A 16,574-nucleotide genomic window follows, 5' to 3' on the forward strand; every position below is an offset into this window, starting at 1 on the left:
AATTGTAGACAACGTGATCTGGGATATAGAAGTGGCAGGCATGTACGCAGCCGGTTTTCCCAAACTGACAATAATTATCACCTGAGAAGGTATGAAGGAAACGGGGTTTCGATGTGGCTGCCCTCATTCCTGGGAAGGTCGCTGTAGAGTGCGACGCTGGCAGAGCTGACATCCAATCTCCCTCAGAACAAAATGGGCAGAAGTTAATAGGAACTTAAGAGTCCTGTAACAGTACACAGAACTCCCATTAAAGGAAGATGATCGACAATATCCAACTGGTGTGAAGATTTCCTGACAGGACTGTTGTGAAAAATACTTATTTGTAGTAAGTAAAGTTTGTTTTGTTCGGGGCAGCGACTGCAAGTCGTGCATCTAATGGGGAGCAAGATAACAAAACCCATAGAGATTCTCAATGCCAAACGCATCAGACGCTGGCCTCGTTCATCATGTTTTGCTCGGTGGAAACGGCCGTTTGCGAAAGTGAGGGAGAGAAAAGCGGCCGGCAGCCCGGCGGAGGGTCGGTAAGCGGGCTGGGGCTGGCGGGTCCGCTGCTCCACGGGCACGTACGTGCACCTCGCTCGCCTCCCGCCCTCACTCCCCACAGACCCCTGGGCCCGGCTCGCCCGAGCAGCGCCCTCACCGGCACCTTATCCCCGGGGAGGCGGCGGCCGCCACCTCCCGCTCCCTCCGAGAGGCGGAAGACGTGCGCCTTCACCGGCGCCCCGGCTGGGTCCGCCCGGCCTGAGGGGGGCCGGGGGGGCGCCCTTCCCCCCGGGCCGAGCCCGCGCCCCGCGCCCGCTGGCGCCGCATTCGCCTTCCGAGCTGCCAATCGGCGCGGACGCTCTTTCCGGCCGCCGGGCCGGCCTCGTCCAATCAGAGGGGGGGCGGCGGGCGGGACGCCTCATCCTCACCGAGGCAACGGGCGGGCGGACGGTTCCGGGTGCGCGCGAGGCTGGCGGCGGCGGAGGGTGAGTGCTTCGTGCCCGGTGCCGCCCCGCCCCGCCCCGCCGGAGCCCGCCGCTCCCCGCCCTCTCCTCTCCCCCCTCCCCCCTCCCTAACTTCGTTCATTCTTCCCCCGCCTCGCCCCGGGTCTCTCCGCGGGCGGCGGTGGGGCGTAACGGCCGCGCCGCGCGGGCTCGAGCGGCCCGCGCGCCGCCGGTGCGTGTGTGTGTGTGTGTGGGGGCTCCCCTGGGTGACGTCACACCACCCACTGCGGCCCTGCCTCCCGCGGGAGGCGGGGGGGGGGGGGGGGGGGGGGGAGTGGCGCCCCCGGGCGCTGACACGGCGACGCCGCGGCCCGGCGGCGGCCGTTGGCCCTCGCCCCCCCGAGGCGGTAACGGGGCTGAGGGACCGCCGGGCCGCGCCTCCCGCTGGGGCGGGGTTTGTGCCGCCGAGCCCGGTCCTCCCGGCGGGCTTCGGTGGGGCGGCCGGTCTCGCCCAGCATTTTTGTTTTTACCCCCCCCCCCCCCCCCCCCCCCAAATAAAAGTTTCTTTTCTACTTTCGTTTCGTGGCTGCTGGCTGCTCGTTTCCTTGTCGGGTTCTCGGTGGTCGCTGCTCGCTCTCGGTTGTCGAGGCGATCCCTTGCGGGGGCTCGGCTGCTCCCTTGCGGGGTTCAGCGCCTCCCTCTCGCCCTGTTGCTCTTCGTCTTCCCTCCCCACCCACCCGCCCAGGCCTCACTGTAAAACCCAAAAGCTCTTCAAACCAAACTTCCGTATTGGGACGGAGGCACGGGTGTGTACGTCCTTGCCCCATTTGTAAGTGTTAGCTCTTTTATAGAGCTGTTTCCCGCGCAGGGAGCGTTAGGCAGGGGCTTAGAATCTGAGGGGGGATGGCGAGGGTCACCTCTGGGCCGATAGAACAGCTGTAGTGCCGGTGGCAAGCGCGCTGAAAGACTGAGACATTCTACGTTGGGTGTGACACGTTTATTTACATTTTTCTGAGTGCCTGTGGAGCATTCGGTGTTACTGTTTCAGCTCAATAAGTGCTTTGGGCTACTATGTTAAAATCATCATGGTTAATGTTCTGCAGGAGCCAAACTCGAGCGTGTTTCTCCACCATTTCTGTAGCTGTACAGATGTAGAAAAGTAAGCTGTGTAACAAGGAGGGATGAAATCAGACGTAATGAATGGATGGCAGCCAGGAAGGAGAACAGAAAAATCCTAGAAGAAGCTTGAATGGGAAAGGTTGGGTCCAACAGGTGGTTACAAAGTGGAAGCAGCAGGTTTGTGAGTGAAACTTGAAAGGCTTTGAAGAGGGGTTTGACAAGATTCAGTCGATGTGGAGGAAGTGTTCTGAACTGAAGAAAATTACTGAGATAGGCTGACTATACATTGTTTGGCAAAAATAAATGCATCTTCAGACCCAAGTGTATGTAAAGACCTAATTAGGTTTTTCAGTCTGGAGTTATGCTATTAGTTAGTCTTTAAGTGGCATCTGTATCTTCATTTTCAAAACTGATTTACCTACCATCATTATCACTTTCCCTACCACCACGCTATTTCTTCCATTTCTGCAAGAATATACATTCCTTACTTGCTCCTCTGTCATTTTACTTCTTTGTCATGCCTCTGTTGTTGTAATGACATTCTGTGTGGTGTAACAAGATGCAGCAAAGCAGAGTTTGTAGGAAACAGACTGTGTTTCAGCTTGCTGCCTGTGCCAGTGGCTGCTGGAGCTTTCCTCATAAGTATGAGCAAAAAGGAAGTAAATGCAGTGATTAGGACTTTACTTTTGGCTCTGAAGTTTATACAGGAGACCGTTACAATCGGATGTAGTCCATAAATGCTTTTTCTCTCTGTAGAGTCTGTGTATTGTACTGGTCTTTCATTTTGTATAGGTATATATATTCATAATTAAAACAGTAAGTTCATATTTCATTTTAAAATATAAACTTAAAAATATATGAAGATGCCTATAAATGTTTTGCATCTAAAAAAGGATGAGTGAAAAATAAATTCCTAGAAAGCTGTGCTAATTTTCATTATTGAAAGGGTGGTTGTGGTAAACCAGCAAGTTTGTCTGTTTTGTGCCAGTGCTGAATCTTGCTAAATATAATTTGCATTGTTTTTATTGTCTAAATGGTGTGGTATTTAATTGCTGGAGTAAGCCATATCGTATTTGCAAAATCTGTGGTTTAAATCCCGTGTATTAAACATTTACTTTTTAAAGTTTCTATTAACTTTATAGTATTCTTAGACTACAAGCAGTTCCTTTCAAGGTGAAAGGATTGATAGACATCATAATGGAATATCTTAATATGTTCTGGAGGTTTTTTCCATTCATGCATTAACATTATGCTTTTTTACTTCCTGAATTAATTCAACATGTAGAATGTCTCTGGTTTTAATTTTACCTGTTGAACTAGAGAAACAGTATTTTGTCAGGATTAACATGTGTTAGGTTGTGGATAAGAGGAACAGTAAATACAGTGTATTTGTTGTCTGACTCCTGACGAATACATAGTTCTGTACTTTAATTTGGGAACACTCTTGTTTTGTATACTGGAAAATACTGACAGTTTTTCCGTTCCCTTTCTATAAATGTTAAATTCTATAAATATCTTAGGTTAAGATCAAAACCAAACAGGGTTACTAACTTATTTGAGATCAACTTAAGCATGTTGTGGTTAACTAATAATCACGGTTGATATGCTTACACTTATCTAGGCAAACTTTTTTTCAGCAGCTTAAGCTTATTCAGCATTTTTTAATAAATACTCTGCCATAAAAAAAAAAGCTAATTTCTCTTTTTCTTTCCCCTCTGTAAATTAGTGGAGAATAATAAGGGTAAGGGATAAAAAAGTATGGAAGAGTAGGAGTTCATTACAGGATCTTAAATAGCTATTTCCTACAAAAGAAAGGAAGGGGTATGGCATTATGTGTTACTCATATTCTACAACTCTCTGGAGCACATGTTTGTAACTTCCTACATGACAATTGAATTTATGTTAATGCATGGATTCTACATCCTCTACATAAAATGTAGACACAGAATCATGCAGGCAGATGCCAGGATGTGATTTGATGATAGGAGATTCTGCCATGCAACCATATATACTGTCTTTCAGCTTTTGCCAGCATTGCTACAGTGCTGCTTAGGACTTCCCACACAAGCATGGACTGACACTTTTAAGAAGTGAAGGTTGTGGAGCATCATCACATTGGAAACTAGTTAGGCATGATGGGTGGAGAAGTTGTGCTGCTGAATAAAAGGAGAGCATGGAAAGCAGCTTTCAGTCATGGACAAGCCTTGTATCAACAACTCCCTACAATGTCAGGAAGGATTGTTAGGTTCAAGTTAAGCCATAATGAAAATGCTGCTTTCAACTTGCAACATGGACTTTGATTATTTTGCGTCTCATTAATACTGTTAGCTAGGGAAGGGGCAGAGCTTAGAAGCCCTTCGTTCAAGAGGCATACTCTCCTTGTTTCAAGCCTCTCTTCCCAAAGTTCTTTCTGAAGTTATTTGTATTAAATTAATCTTTTGAAATCAGTATCTAACATATTAATGTGATTTGGTTTTAGGATGATTCCTCTCCTGAGTTTATTTTTGAATGGAAGGATGCTCTTTTCCAGTAGAAGATGGTGATCCTAATGTATGATCATGGAGAAGGGGATAAGTTCAGTAGAAGTGTTACCTTCCAAATCATCTCAGGTTACAGCTGTAAAAGTGGTGGTCAAAGAGCCCGAAACAAAGCAAACCCAAAGAGGGAAACGAGTGGGATTTGTGCTTGTCCATGCAGGTAAGATGCAGAATTGTAACAGATGTAACGGAAATAGTGCATACCCGAACTAAATATCAACTAAAATTTCATATTGTCTTTGGACTACTGGTATGTTAATGAAGTGACAACTTTGGGTGTAAATCTGGGAGTGGAGAGTCTCATTAGAAGCTTCATTGGCTGGAGGATTCTGGAAATTGTTAATAAAAGTGTAGATTTTTGGGTGTTCTGAATGTATTGTTTTGGGGTGGTTTTTTTTGTTTGTTTTGGTATTTTGTTTTGTTTTGTTTTGTTGTTGTTTTGTTTTTTTTCTCCTTGACAAAGAAAACTCCAAACAAAATCCATAAATGAAATGGTTATAAAATGTCAAATTCTGCAGTTATGTGCTAAGCTTGGGAAATCTACAAAGTGTGAGAGACCTTTCAGTCTATTTCTTTGCCCTACAGAAAGATGAAACATAGCTGTTTCATTACTGATGGTTTCTTGTCTAGCTTGTCTGTAAGGACAGTATTGTTAAGACTTTCTGAAACCTCCTTAGGCCATTTGTTGCAGAACTTTACTTTTTTTTTACTCTTTTGAAAGTTTTCCTCCAAGTACATTTTTTTGATATTGTTTGTATTTAAGTGAATTACTTTTTATTTCCATATGTAATGAAGAGGTCATCTACTCAGATGTGATACAAAAATGATGTGTTATGTGTGTCTTATTCATAAATGATTTTCTAATAGGTTCTTTCTTAAATACTGTTAATCTTAAAAATATTGGTGATGCTTATATCTGGCTGTATATTTTGGTTTAGCATATGTGTGATGACTTGAGGTGAAATTGAGCAAACTAGCTTGGTGACACCTAAAATATTTGAAAAAGCAACATGCTACTTGGTTTATAAAATCCTTAAGGTAAAAGAACCCAAACAAACCCACCCTCACAGAACTCATTCTAGGCTGATATTTGATGACCTTGGTATTTTAAGAGCAAATAGAGTTGTTCAACATGTTGTCCTTTACTGGGTTACTTCATTCTGTTTAAAATTATTTTTCTTTCACTGGTAGTGTTGAAATTTATTTTAGCAGAGTTTCTCAAAGCTAACAGTTCCAAAGGTGAGGAAAGGGAAGCTGAGATAAATAAAAGCATGTTTTTCGAGTTCAAAGAACAAGAAAACAGAAGAAGTTGGAATTTAAATATGTGTGCTAGTCTTGTCTTTTTTTCTTGTCTTTTTTTCTGATGCCGTGCTTAGTCGAATAGCAGGCACTGATAAATCTTCCAGATATGGAAGTAGGGGGCAGTGGTTACAAAACAGGGCAAAATGGTTAGATGCAACAGGATAGACATAAGGACTGAAAATGAGAAAAAGGTGAAAAAATTTATATGATCTTTATTTCCAGGAACTCTCCTGGTTCTAAAGCAGGAGTAATGTGCCCTAAAAATGCAGCATAAACACGAGGAGATGAACAGAATGGTGATTGCGAACTTGCAAATCAGCAGTAAAAGGAAAATTGGAGTTTGACTTAAATCAAAGGGTTTTGCCCAATGATGGACAATAAATAAAAATGCTATGCTGGAAATTCTTCAAAAATGAGCAAAACTGTAATCTCTTAGAGAATGCTTACAGGAACAGATTGTATGACACTGAGATTCGTACCTGCATGCTTCTGCATATTTGTTTTGTAACCTATATTTTACTGAGTGTATTTGAATTAATGTTGGAATGCATGAAGTTGTCAATCGTTGATTCAAATGGGAAATGCCAGTGTAATCCAGGATAAGGACGGCTGTATCTGTCTGTATCATTCTTTGTGTGAACTATAGGTTGTAGTCTTGACAGGTAGTCTAATCTCTTTTTCTTTTGCCTTAATTGTAGGTGCAGGTTATCATTCCGAATCCAAAGCTAAAGAATACAAGCATGTGTGCAAAAGAGCCTGTCAGAAGGTATGTCTTACCAGTTCCACAGTCTTATAGTTGGTATGCAAGAAATATATTTGGTAGCACTGTCCCTTCAGTATGAATGGGCATACCTGGGTTTAGCTACTTAGGCTGTAGGCATTTCTGGTGGAAAAAGGGAGCAGCAACAGTTAACATGATACAGAGTCAACTGAGTGCATGGCTGTGATGTGCAGCAACATTCTCATCAGCGGTGGCAAATGTCAGACACCAAAGGAACAGTGGGGGAACAGGAGAAGGTCACAGTGGTACCTACATGGAGTATTCCTGCAGCTTCCCGCACTGTTCCCAAAGCTCTGGGATTTCGGGACCTAAATATGGCATCTGGAATTTTCTTTCACCAAAGTCCACTCTTTTTGGAATTTATTTAAACTCTAGCATCCAGATTGCTCCATGAATGCAGGGGTTTCTAAAATTGTTTTCTCCTTGATAGCTCTGAACTTCGTAGTAGAAAGGAAGGTAGAAACGGGAAAAACAAAACAAAAAATCAAAACTCTTTTCGCAGAGCTGGAAAGGCAGAAATGTCAAGACTTTCATTTCCATTGAAATGAATTTTTTTTATGTCCTCCAAGAACCTAGCTTTGGAACTGGCAAGTCCTGTCTAGTAAGTGTTGAATGAGATGCTGGAAGACCTGTCTCTAAAATTTCTAATGCCTTTTGCTTTCTCCAGGGAGAAGGAGCTGGGGAGCTTGGCAGGCTTTTTAGAAGAGTCTCAGAATTGGCCTCTGATAGTTTTCACTTCATCTTACAGTTCTGTTGCTCAATCCTAATAACAATCTAATTTTGTAATGAGAAGCTTCAAAAATCATCCAAACTTAACACTAGCTTTATTAAAATTGTGCATTAGCCCTGTTGATACTCATTTTTCAGCTAATTATATGTGAAAAAAGGTTGTTTGCTGTTGAACTTAAGTCTAATTTGAGATTCCATTTGGTTCCTTAAGCTAGGTAGCCAACATAAATAACTTGTATGAAGAACAAACAGTCCCAGGTTTGTCTTACAAGTGAAGATGTAGCCCTAGTTGGTTTCTGGAGTTCGCTGAGAGAACCTGACTGTATGGTGTTGTCTGTTATGGATCTAAGAAATAACATTAGGCTCTAGAAGTTCATTTTTGTGTGTGTATATAATTTGAAGATGACATTATCCTAATTGATTTGGTTTTGTGTGTTGGCTTTTAGATGAGCTCACTTGTAGACTCTGTTCAATTTCATGACAATTGCCATATATGGTACTAGGGATTTTTGTTGAATCTTGGAAGGAAATTAGAAACTTCTTGACTGAAACTTTGAAGTGTTTGAGGACAGCAGGTATAACAATTTATTTCGCTATTAATTTGACCATGATGGAACCTGCTACTAAATGCAGTGTCACAATGTCGGAGTAGTAAAATCATGCCTTCAGATCTGCCCTCACATGCTGCATACTATTTCCAGTGCCTCTTGTTTTTGTGCTTTCTTACACTTCAGACTAATTTGGTGAAGATTTTGTTTCGTACAGGATTAGGAAAACGTAGGGCTCAGTCACAGAATATTAGAATTTTCTAATCAGCAATTAAAAATTCTGTTTTCCAGGCAATTGAAAAGCTACAGGCTGGTGCTCTTGCAACAGATGCAGTGACTGCAGCACTTATAGAATTAGAGGTATGAATTTCTGACTAGTAGTAAATATGTCTCTTGGGTCCATTGCCAGATTTTTCTGTAGGAAGGTATTAATTCAAATGGGAAATCTACTGAGATTTCCATTTTTGTACTATGCTAATTTTATATTTTGCTTTTTCACTGTATTTTGGAGTAAATATCTTTAAAGACTTTAAAAATGCAAACTGAATAAAAATGTTCTAGTTGGTGCAATTTGGTTGTCATCTAGTGTATGCCTTATCAGATAGCCTTTAACCTTCAAGAATAAATACAGGCATTAAAGATTTACTGAACACTTTGTAGGGAGCTTTATTTCTGAGTTACCAAGCTATAGACAAACTGTACTGGCTCAGCTTCTCATGGAAAAAAATCATGCTACTGATCACATGTTAACTAGAAATTCTAGGATAAGTCCTCATTCCTTTTGTTTGGATTAATTTCTTGCGCTGAATTATGTTTCATTTATTGAAATTATGATCCAAAGAATTTAGTTGTAGTTAGTCTTTAGTAGTTCTATTAACACTCTCATGTAGTAATTATATCGAGGTAATTGTCACTGAGTATGCTTTCTTGGGATGTGTTATTCATACCTTTTTCAGTTCTTTGGGATAATTCTACAGAAGCGATTACCTAAATTGAATGCTGCTTGTCTTTCCATCTAATTAAAGGACTCTGTGAAAATGAAGTAGGAATTTTAAGTTCTCATTTGTCCAACAACATACTCTGCTATGCACTTAAATTAATGCAGTTTGAAAGGGCTTTTTTTCTTATGTTTTTTACTTTGTACCTCTATGATTCCTGATAGGATAAGTGACTAGAAGCAGGCTGTTCAGAGAAATGTGTCTTCAGTGTAAGATAATGCTTTTTTCTGATTTTTATGATGAACTGTGTAGAAGAATAGGACAAGTAATGCTTTTATTTCAAAGTGGTACTTGTTAATTAAGATAGTCCTGGTAATGATAAAGGGATGAGCAGCTCTGTGAGGTTTTTGAAAAAGTGTCTTTCTGGAGTTGTGAGATTGTTACAGCATCTGACTTTAGTGAAGAGTTCCTATGAAATAATGTAGAAGAGAGTAAAGCTAGAAGAATTTCTGGGATATAAATGAGGCAGTTTGGTGGTTGTCCCAGGTTGACTAATCCCTCATGGCAGTAATGATTGAAACAGGTACTCCTCCTGTAAGGAGTAATTGCTGCTTCCTCTCCAACTTTATTAGTAAAGAAGGAAGGCAAGGTAAGCGTTGTGATGTAAAAATAATTTCCTGGGTTTGGAATTTATGATAGTATTCTGAGAAGATTAGCGATGGATTTGCTTACGCATATGTTGGGAAAGTGTTAATTAACATACTTGATAGGGTTAGCGTAAGGCAGGCAGTACGTATTTTAATATGTGTTAGACATGCTGACTGGGAGCCAAGACTTCAGTCATACTTGGCAAGCTTTTTGGCTTTAAACAGGACTTTTGGTCTCCACTGAACTGTTCAAATATGCTTTCATGTGTTATCTTACACATTAGAATATAGCTATGTGAAAACAAAAGGTATCTCTCTAATAGAATTATTTATCATGAACTTCCGTAAACCACCTGAGGCTGTGGTTACTCCACAAGATTGTTTTGTGTGTCAGTTCCCTCCTCAGTGGAAAAAAAAAATAAAAAAATCTACTTTGTGTTGTGATTTTTTTTTTTTTTTATTGTGTTCCTGAGCTACACAGAAGACGACATATTTTAAGAAGCCTAAGTTAACTATTATATATCTTTTTGCAGCTGTGCCCAGGGTAGATATTTTATCTGTTTTTGTTATTGCCAAGAGACTTTTCTTCTTTTCCTTTAGTAGATTTAAAAACTCTGAAGTGACATCTTGTAAGAAGCTATGGCTTTAAGACAAAATTAAACCATGCAGTTACTCCAACCAGCAACTTTTTTCTCCCCATTTGTCTTGCTACTGTTGTGGTGATGCTTGCCATCATTCCACTTTCTGGTTTTATAATTGTCTCAGGTAATATTTTTACATGTACTGTTGCACAAACCCTTTTTTTTTCCTTTTTCCTGCTTTAAAGTTTAAATATTATTTTGTTCAGGATGTATTGTTGTCATTAATGTAACTATTTGCTTTCATTTATTCATTAAGTGATTTCTATAGCCTCTTAAGTGTAGATTGTTCTCTCCATTACTGGGATAAAGGATATTGGGTTTGGGATTTGGGCTTCTTTTAAATTAAGGTACGTAGCTATGCAGTTACATTGAGGAAGAATCAAAGGTATACTCAAAACAGAAAATGGTGTGGTTTGCAATGGCAGGTTTTTGAACCTGGTATGAGAAATTCCAAAGTGTTAGACTGCCAGCTTTCAAAATGTTGAAAGGTTTGTATATACTCATATCTCATTCTGAACACCACCTCCAGACATCTCTGTCATTGCTGGAGCTGCATCTTCTGTTTTAATTCTGATGTTTTTCCTATTGCTCTATGGAAAACAGAAACTGCATGTTGCAAGTCAACAGAGCAAACATAATAGTTTTTCTCATCAATTACAAAATACAATGGGTAAAAATGTAGGTTTGTATGTTGACTGTCTCTCTAATGAGCTATCACTACCCTTTTGTTTATGCTGGAAAAAAATAGTGACTTTTTGTTAAGTACTTTAGCATTTTGAGTTGGCAAATACACAGCGAAAATCTGTATGAAAACAGTGTTTGTTAACGTGTCACTGTAATACAAATTAAGATACAGAACAACAACAGTTTGTATAACATGTAATAGCAGATTTCATTGTGGAGTACTGTTTGTAACTTCTGGGTAGTTTGCTTGCTGTAGAACACATTGCTGTGAGGTTATCTGAAATTTAAAATCACTTTCATAGTTGTCTAGGACTCAATGCTGTATTCAAAAAATCTGTGGTCTTTGCAAGGCACAAATATCTTTTTGTGGAAGTGTCACAAAAGATTATTTTTTTTCCTCAGTTCCGCTCAATTACACAACTCCTATTACACAGAATTTCAGCTAATCCAAGAGGCATCACTTCAAAGACTTGTTGAGGCGCAAGACTTGCTCTTGATCTTTTATGAGCAAGCTGACAGTTTGCTTGTGGTATGCTGTCTGCTTTTTGTTTTGTTTTTGCAGGCTCTAAATGGAGAAAGAACAGCCTTTCTTTGCTAGACCATATGAATCTCAAGTGAAATTGTGTTCAGTGATTAAGATCACAATGCTAATAGTTAACTAGAGAGAAGGTAGATTTCTCTTCCAAAGTAACAAGAGCAGCCGACCCAAAATACTGTTAAAATAACTGTGCTGGTCTTTGTAAGCATCAGCTGTATTTGATAAGTTGATTAAAGGCAGTTACGCTTTCCAGTTTGTGAACTCTGTCATTGCAAAGAAACAAATGGACATGTTACCTCCTTCAGCTTTTGGGAATAAAATGGGTCTGGGCAAGGTGCTTCGTAAGACTCATCATTTACACTGGATGCTTCTGCAAAGACATTATTGCAGTACCGTTTCTTTTTGCACTCTTGCTGTCAGCCACCATATGAAGTCTGAGTTCCTCTTGAAACACAAAGGGATTTGGGCAGCTTTTTTCTGGGATGGAGGAGGTCCCCCTCCACACCCCACACCCCCCCTTAAAACTCGCAGTTTTCAACAAAACCACATGCTGATTGCATTTATGGCTGGCTGTGAGAACAATGTGCAATTTCAAGCTTTTCTTTGACTATAGAGCACTTCAGAAAGTCTGCAGGTGCTGGAGACAAGAACATCAGTTTGTTGTAAAGAATGATGAATATTTCAAACTTTCTAAGTTAAGTTTATTAATACTGTGTGCAGATCACTTGTTTCTTTAATCTGACTTCAGTAGAATGTTCTTTATGAACATCATTTAAATTGGAAATTAATATGATTAGTGGGGAAGTGGATGTCACATTTTGGGTTTTGATCTCCTTTACTGAAATTGCTCAATTTACTTTGCTTTTTTTTTTTTTTGTTGTTGTGTTGTGGAGCAATGCAAAGGATAATTTGAACCTGTTGGTGTACTCAAGCAGTGGGTTTGCATGGCTGCCAGCAAAATTTTGCAGTGAAAGAACTTGTTTCTTGTTGAACTGTTTTTATTTTGTTTTTGTTTATTTATTAATTTCATAGTAATTAAGGTTTTTGAATATACAATCTTAGTCCCAAGGACTTCTCTTTAAAGATGAAAGCACGATGCCAGTGGCCTTGTTGTATTAAGGCAGTCACCATAGATGAACTCTTAATGGGTAATGAACTGGAAGTTGTTAATTCTAGTTAAAAGCAATACTATGATGTTTTGCAGCAGAATGGCTAACAGTAATCTGTGACAAAAGTGTTCTTTGAAAACATTTTAGCTGGTGTAATTGAAAGGGATGTGACTCATCCTTGTAGACTATTACTTCTTGTCACTAAAATCCCACAGAAAAATAAATTTTAAAATTACAGCGTGTAAAAAGAAATGCCCATAGACTTTGAATCCCTTTAAAAAGTTGCAAATAAACCATGGCCAGAACTGTATCAAAGATGGATGGAATGTTCCTTAATGCATGTTGGAAATAGAGCATTTTAACTATTTGCCTAGATGTAATTTAGGGCTATGATTGTTATAGTGTTGAGTAACTTCTTCAAGCATTCCTACTTAGACCACAGCTAGAAACTTCAGCATGCCTGTGTTTGCTGCCAGCCCGAGCATTTATAAATACATCTTGAAGTAGAAAGGATTCTAAAAATATAAATGATACCGTTGATAGCTTGAGAGTTTTTACAAAATGGGTAACTTGGGAAAATGAAACTCCTCTTTCACGTCTTAAAGTTTTGTATTATCTCCTTTGTTACAGGTTTACATTGTAAGTTAGATATACTTAAGTGGTGCAATAATTACCAGGTAGTCTAGTATTTTTCATGTAATTGAATGCTTATGTTTTGTTAAAATGCTTTGAGGAGCTGCTTGTCTTTTCCCCCTTCTTTTTTACTTTTCTACGCTGGTAGAGCTTGCTGTTAACATGCAAAACTCATGCTTGGTTTACTTTCTTGTCCTTTTTCAGTCTCCTTAAAGGCCGATCTCTGCTCGTTTTTTTAAATAAAAGTATATTCCTGAAGATACCTTCTGTATTATAAACCTTTTCCTCCTTTCCCTTCCTTTTCCTTGGATATACGTGCTTTGATCGGGTTCTTTCCTGTCCTATAGTAGTCATATAGTTCTTGCAGTACTGCATTTTTCTGTCTGAGGATATGAAGAGGCTGCTTCAGTTATCTCAGTTTATTTTCTTCCCCCTTTGAAAGCATGCACACTTCTAGCTTAATAATGTTTCTGCATTCCTTGAAGGTCTTGAATTTTAATTTCAAAATACACTTTACTTTTCATAAGTTGTACTCCTCCATTCGTATATCAGAGTCTTGAAATCTTTTGGTCAGACTTTTCAGAGACTCATGTTCTCAAAAAGAGATGTGTTTGCGTGGTGTATTTCATGTTCTTGCCTATTTGCAGAAGTAGGTGTGAATTTCTGTTTCCATTTTTTATAAAGGCTTTTCCCTGCCTCATTTCAAAGGCTTTATATCTCATCTCGGAGACACTCAGCTATGTATCAAAAATTCCATGTGTTCACACCCAGTTCCTGTACTGTCTAAAGCTGTTATCAGATCACCTTTCAGATCTGAGAAGTCAGAGTAGACCATCTTCCTCTTGGCAATTCTGAGACCATCTTCTTAATTGAGTGCAGTCTGATTGTAAAGCTCCACAGTAATTTTGAACAGATGCTTGGAATTCGGTCTTTATTTCTTTTTACTGGAGAAGTTACTCGTGACAGATTGCACTGGTAACATTCCTTCTGAGTCCTAAAATTAAAGAGTTAGGTCACCAAAGAGGCATCTACAATTTTGTTGGTGTAGAGTTCTTATCCAGTATTCTACCATATTCTGATAAATATTCTGTAGGGAGAAACAGGTGACATTCCCTTTGCCTTGAGATCCTCTGAATAAGTTGTCTCTTGGTGCATCGTTGATCTTGTGCTAGGGAAGATGCTGTGCTAAAACATCGAGCACATCCAGAATTTTAGAAATAAAGTGAACCAGTGCCACTCTGTATCCTGTATTTTTTTTCCTACCCTCTTTTGATTATTATGTTTATCAGATGGTAGAGAGCTTTGTGTGTTGACTGCAGAAGGATTCTGGACAGTGTTGCTAGGACTTCTGTTCTGATGGGTCCTTCTTACTCCCTTTATTTGGCCATGACATCTGCTCTTAAGATAACAGCTGTCTTTGCTTCGTGGCAGTAACAAATGTGTAGAGTGAGAAATTCTTCCTCTTTGCTAATGCTTTTGAGTATAATGCACTGATCAAATGTTTGTTTTGAAGGGAACATTAGAAGTTTGTCTCCAGGCTTGCAGGTCTATGCACTCTGATTACCCATGGGCAAGAAACTTAGACAGCATTAGGAGTAAGCATTGTTCATCCTAACGCATTCCAGTTTTTACTTTGTCCTCCAAGTACCTTTCACCGTTCACATTCAGATTCTTTCCATCACTTCTCTGCTCCTTTTGTTCTAAACTTCATTGACTTAATTTTCTTCATACTTGTAGGGCCTGGGGATCAATGAAGTTGGTTAAGCCAGCAGCTGCTCTGCAGTCTTCCACCTTTTCAAGGCCATCATCTTAGTAGCCTTTTTAAAATCATATTCTCCCTCCTCTCCCCCTTGTAGAGAAAGTTATTCCCTGTGCACTATACTGCAAATGTTTCATTATCCTGAAATCTTTTTAAATTTACTTATTTACTGAGGCATATTTGTCAAAATGAATGCCACATTGAATATACGCAATGAATTTGAAGATTTGTTGTGGTGTGGAATAAAATAGGATGGGATAGAATCTTGTGCTACTTCTTGGGTGCAGAAGAAAAAAGCAGAAAATGAAGATGAGTAGTGTAAAAAGAACACTGAGAGATTACAGTCTGTTTCACGATTACATATTAATCATGCATTATGTATTCATGATTCTTCAGGAAGATAAGTGTTTTGGTGACTCAAACACTAAGGATGCTTCAGATTATCTCTGCAAATTAGAATCAACCTCTTGTAAAACAAGTTTTGAATTTACTCATTACTTGCTCATTTGAAACTTAACAAAAGCTAACTGACGAACATCAAATTTGTATTTCATTTGTGTGCTTTCTCTTTCTTTTGTTTCCTTGTATTCATTACAAATTAGTATGTACAGAAAAGAACCAGTTCACTTAACATTTAAGACAGAACTTTGAGCTATTTTCAGTAGATTTGTTTCCTGATTCAGATTTTATTACATGTACTTTAAATGTATGACCATGTAATTTCATTGACGTGTTCATATGTGGTCTAGACAACCATTTTTCACATCAAGGTGTGATACTGTTGTAATAAAAAATGATAATGAAACTCCAAAAGCATGTAGCATCTCTGAAATTTTACTGTGTGGCTGTTCTGGGCTGTTACTTTTCTTTGTCTTGTACTTGTTTTGTGTTTGCATCTAAAAAGAGGGGATTATATGGAGCTGACAGTGAGACTCCTGAACAGCGATACTGTGACATTTTGCATTTTTAAAGTCATGGCGGGGGGGGGGGGTGGGGGTGGGGGTGGGGGCGGCAGCAGCCAGGAAGGGGGCAAAAATGGGTGAGTTTAATTCTAGCATGCAAAGCTTCTTGTTTGAGCATCTTGAGTTTGCCAAAAGTTATAGAAGGTGCTAATAAAAGAGGAGTTAGGTTTATAATTACTTTATTAAATGTTGCTCCATACTTTCAATGAAATACGCCTTGGTTTTTATTCAAGAAACTTTCAGATCATAGTAATGACTGTCCTTATGCTAATGATCGAATAGACATTTTACAAAGTGACTTGTTACTGATGCCAGTTCTTTATTTCTGCATGCAGAGCTTCGGTCATAGGCTTAGAATGTTAAGGAAAGGTACAGTTGTATTTTACTGCTGTGTCTTACTTAAGAGTTTCAAATGTAGACTGTGGTCTGTGCAGTGATTATTAGATGTTACTTAAGTGTTACTTGGTGGGTTAGGGACAAAATGAAGTGTGTATTTTGGGGGAGGGAGAGATTTTTCAGTCATGCTGTAAGGCTTCTGCTTGCATATAGATGATCATCTTTAATTGTTGGGTGATTGATTCTTTTATTAGGGCTTTGTTACACCTGAGATATACTGCACCTTGTAGAGGGTATGAGGTATCCATTGTAGTAATCTGAGATGCCCTGTTCCAACTGTGGTTGGTTTTGTTGTGGAAGATTAAACTACTAGAATAAGAAAGTG

At 39.6% G+C, this 16,574-nt stretch overlaps 1 protein-coding gene across 3 annotated transcripts in view; it reads left to right on the forward strand.

The window, feature by feature from the left end:
• Positions 1–1,528: 1,528 nt before the first annotated feature.
• TASP1 (taspase 1) overlaps positions 1,529–16,574 on the forward strand; it is an 87,507-nt gene continuing 72,461 nt past the window's right edge. For all 3 annotated transcript variants that reach the window (XM_042789637.1, XM_042789638.1, XM_042789639.1), the window contains exons 1-4: positions 1,529–1,755; positions 4,525–4,742; positions 6,583–6,650; positions 8,234–8,302. In XM_042789637.1, coding sequence (XP_042645571.1) covers positions 4,598–4,742; positions 6,583–6,650; positions 8,234–8,302 — 282 coding nt within the window. In that variant the 5' untranslated portion in view covers positions 1,529–1,755; positions 4,525–4,597. The remainder of the gene's footprint in view (positions 1,756–4,524; positions 4,743–6,582; positions 6,651–8,233; positions 8,303–16,574) is intronic.

Source organism: Tyto alba, unplaced genomic scaffold, assembly GCF_018691265.1.
Source record: "Tyto alba isolate M040663 unplaced genomic scaffold, T.alba_DEE_v4.0 Super-Scaffold_16, whole genome shotgun sequence".
Taxonomy (NCBI): Eukaryota; Metazoa; Chordata; class Aves; order Strigiformes; family Tytonidae; genus Tyto; species Tyto alba.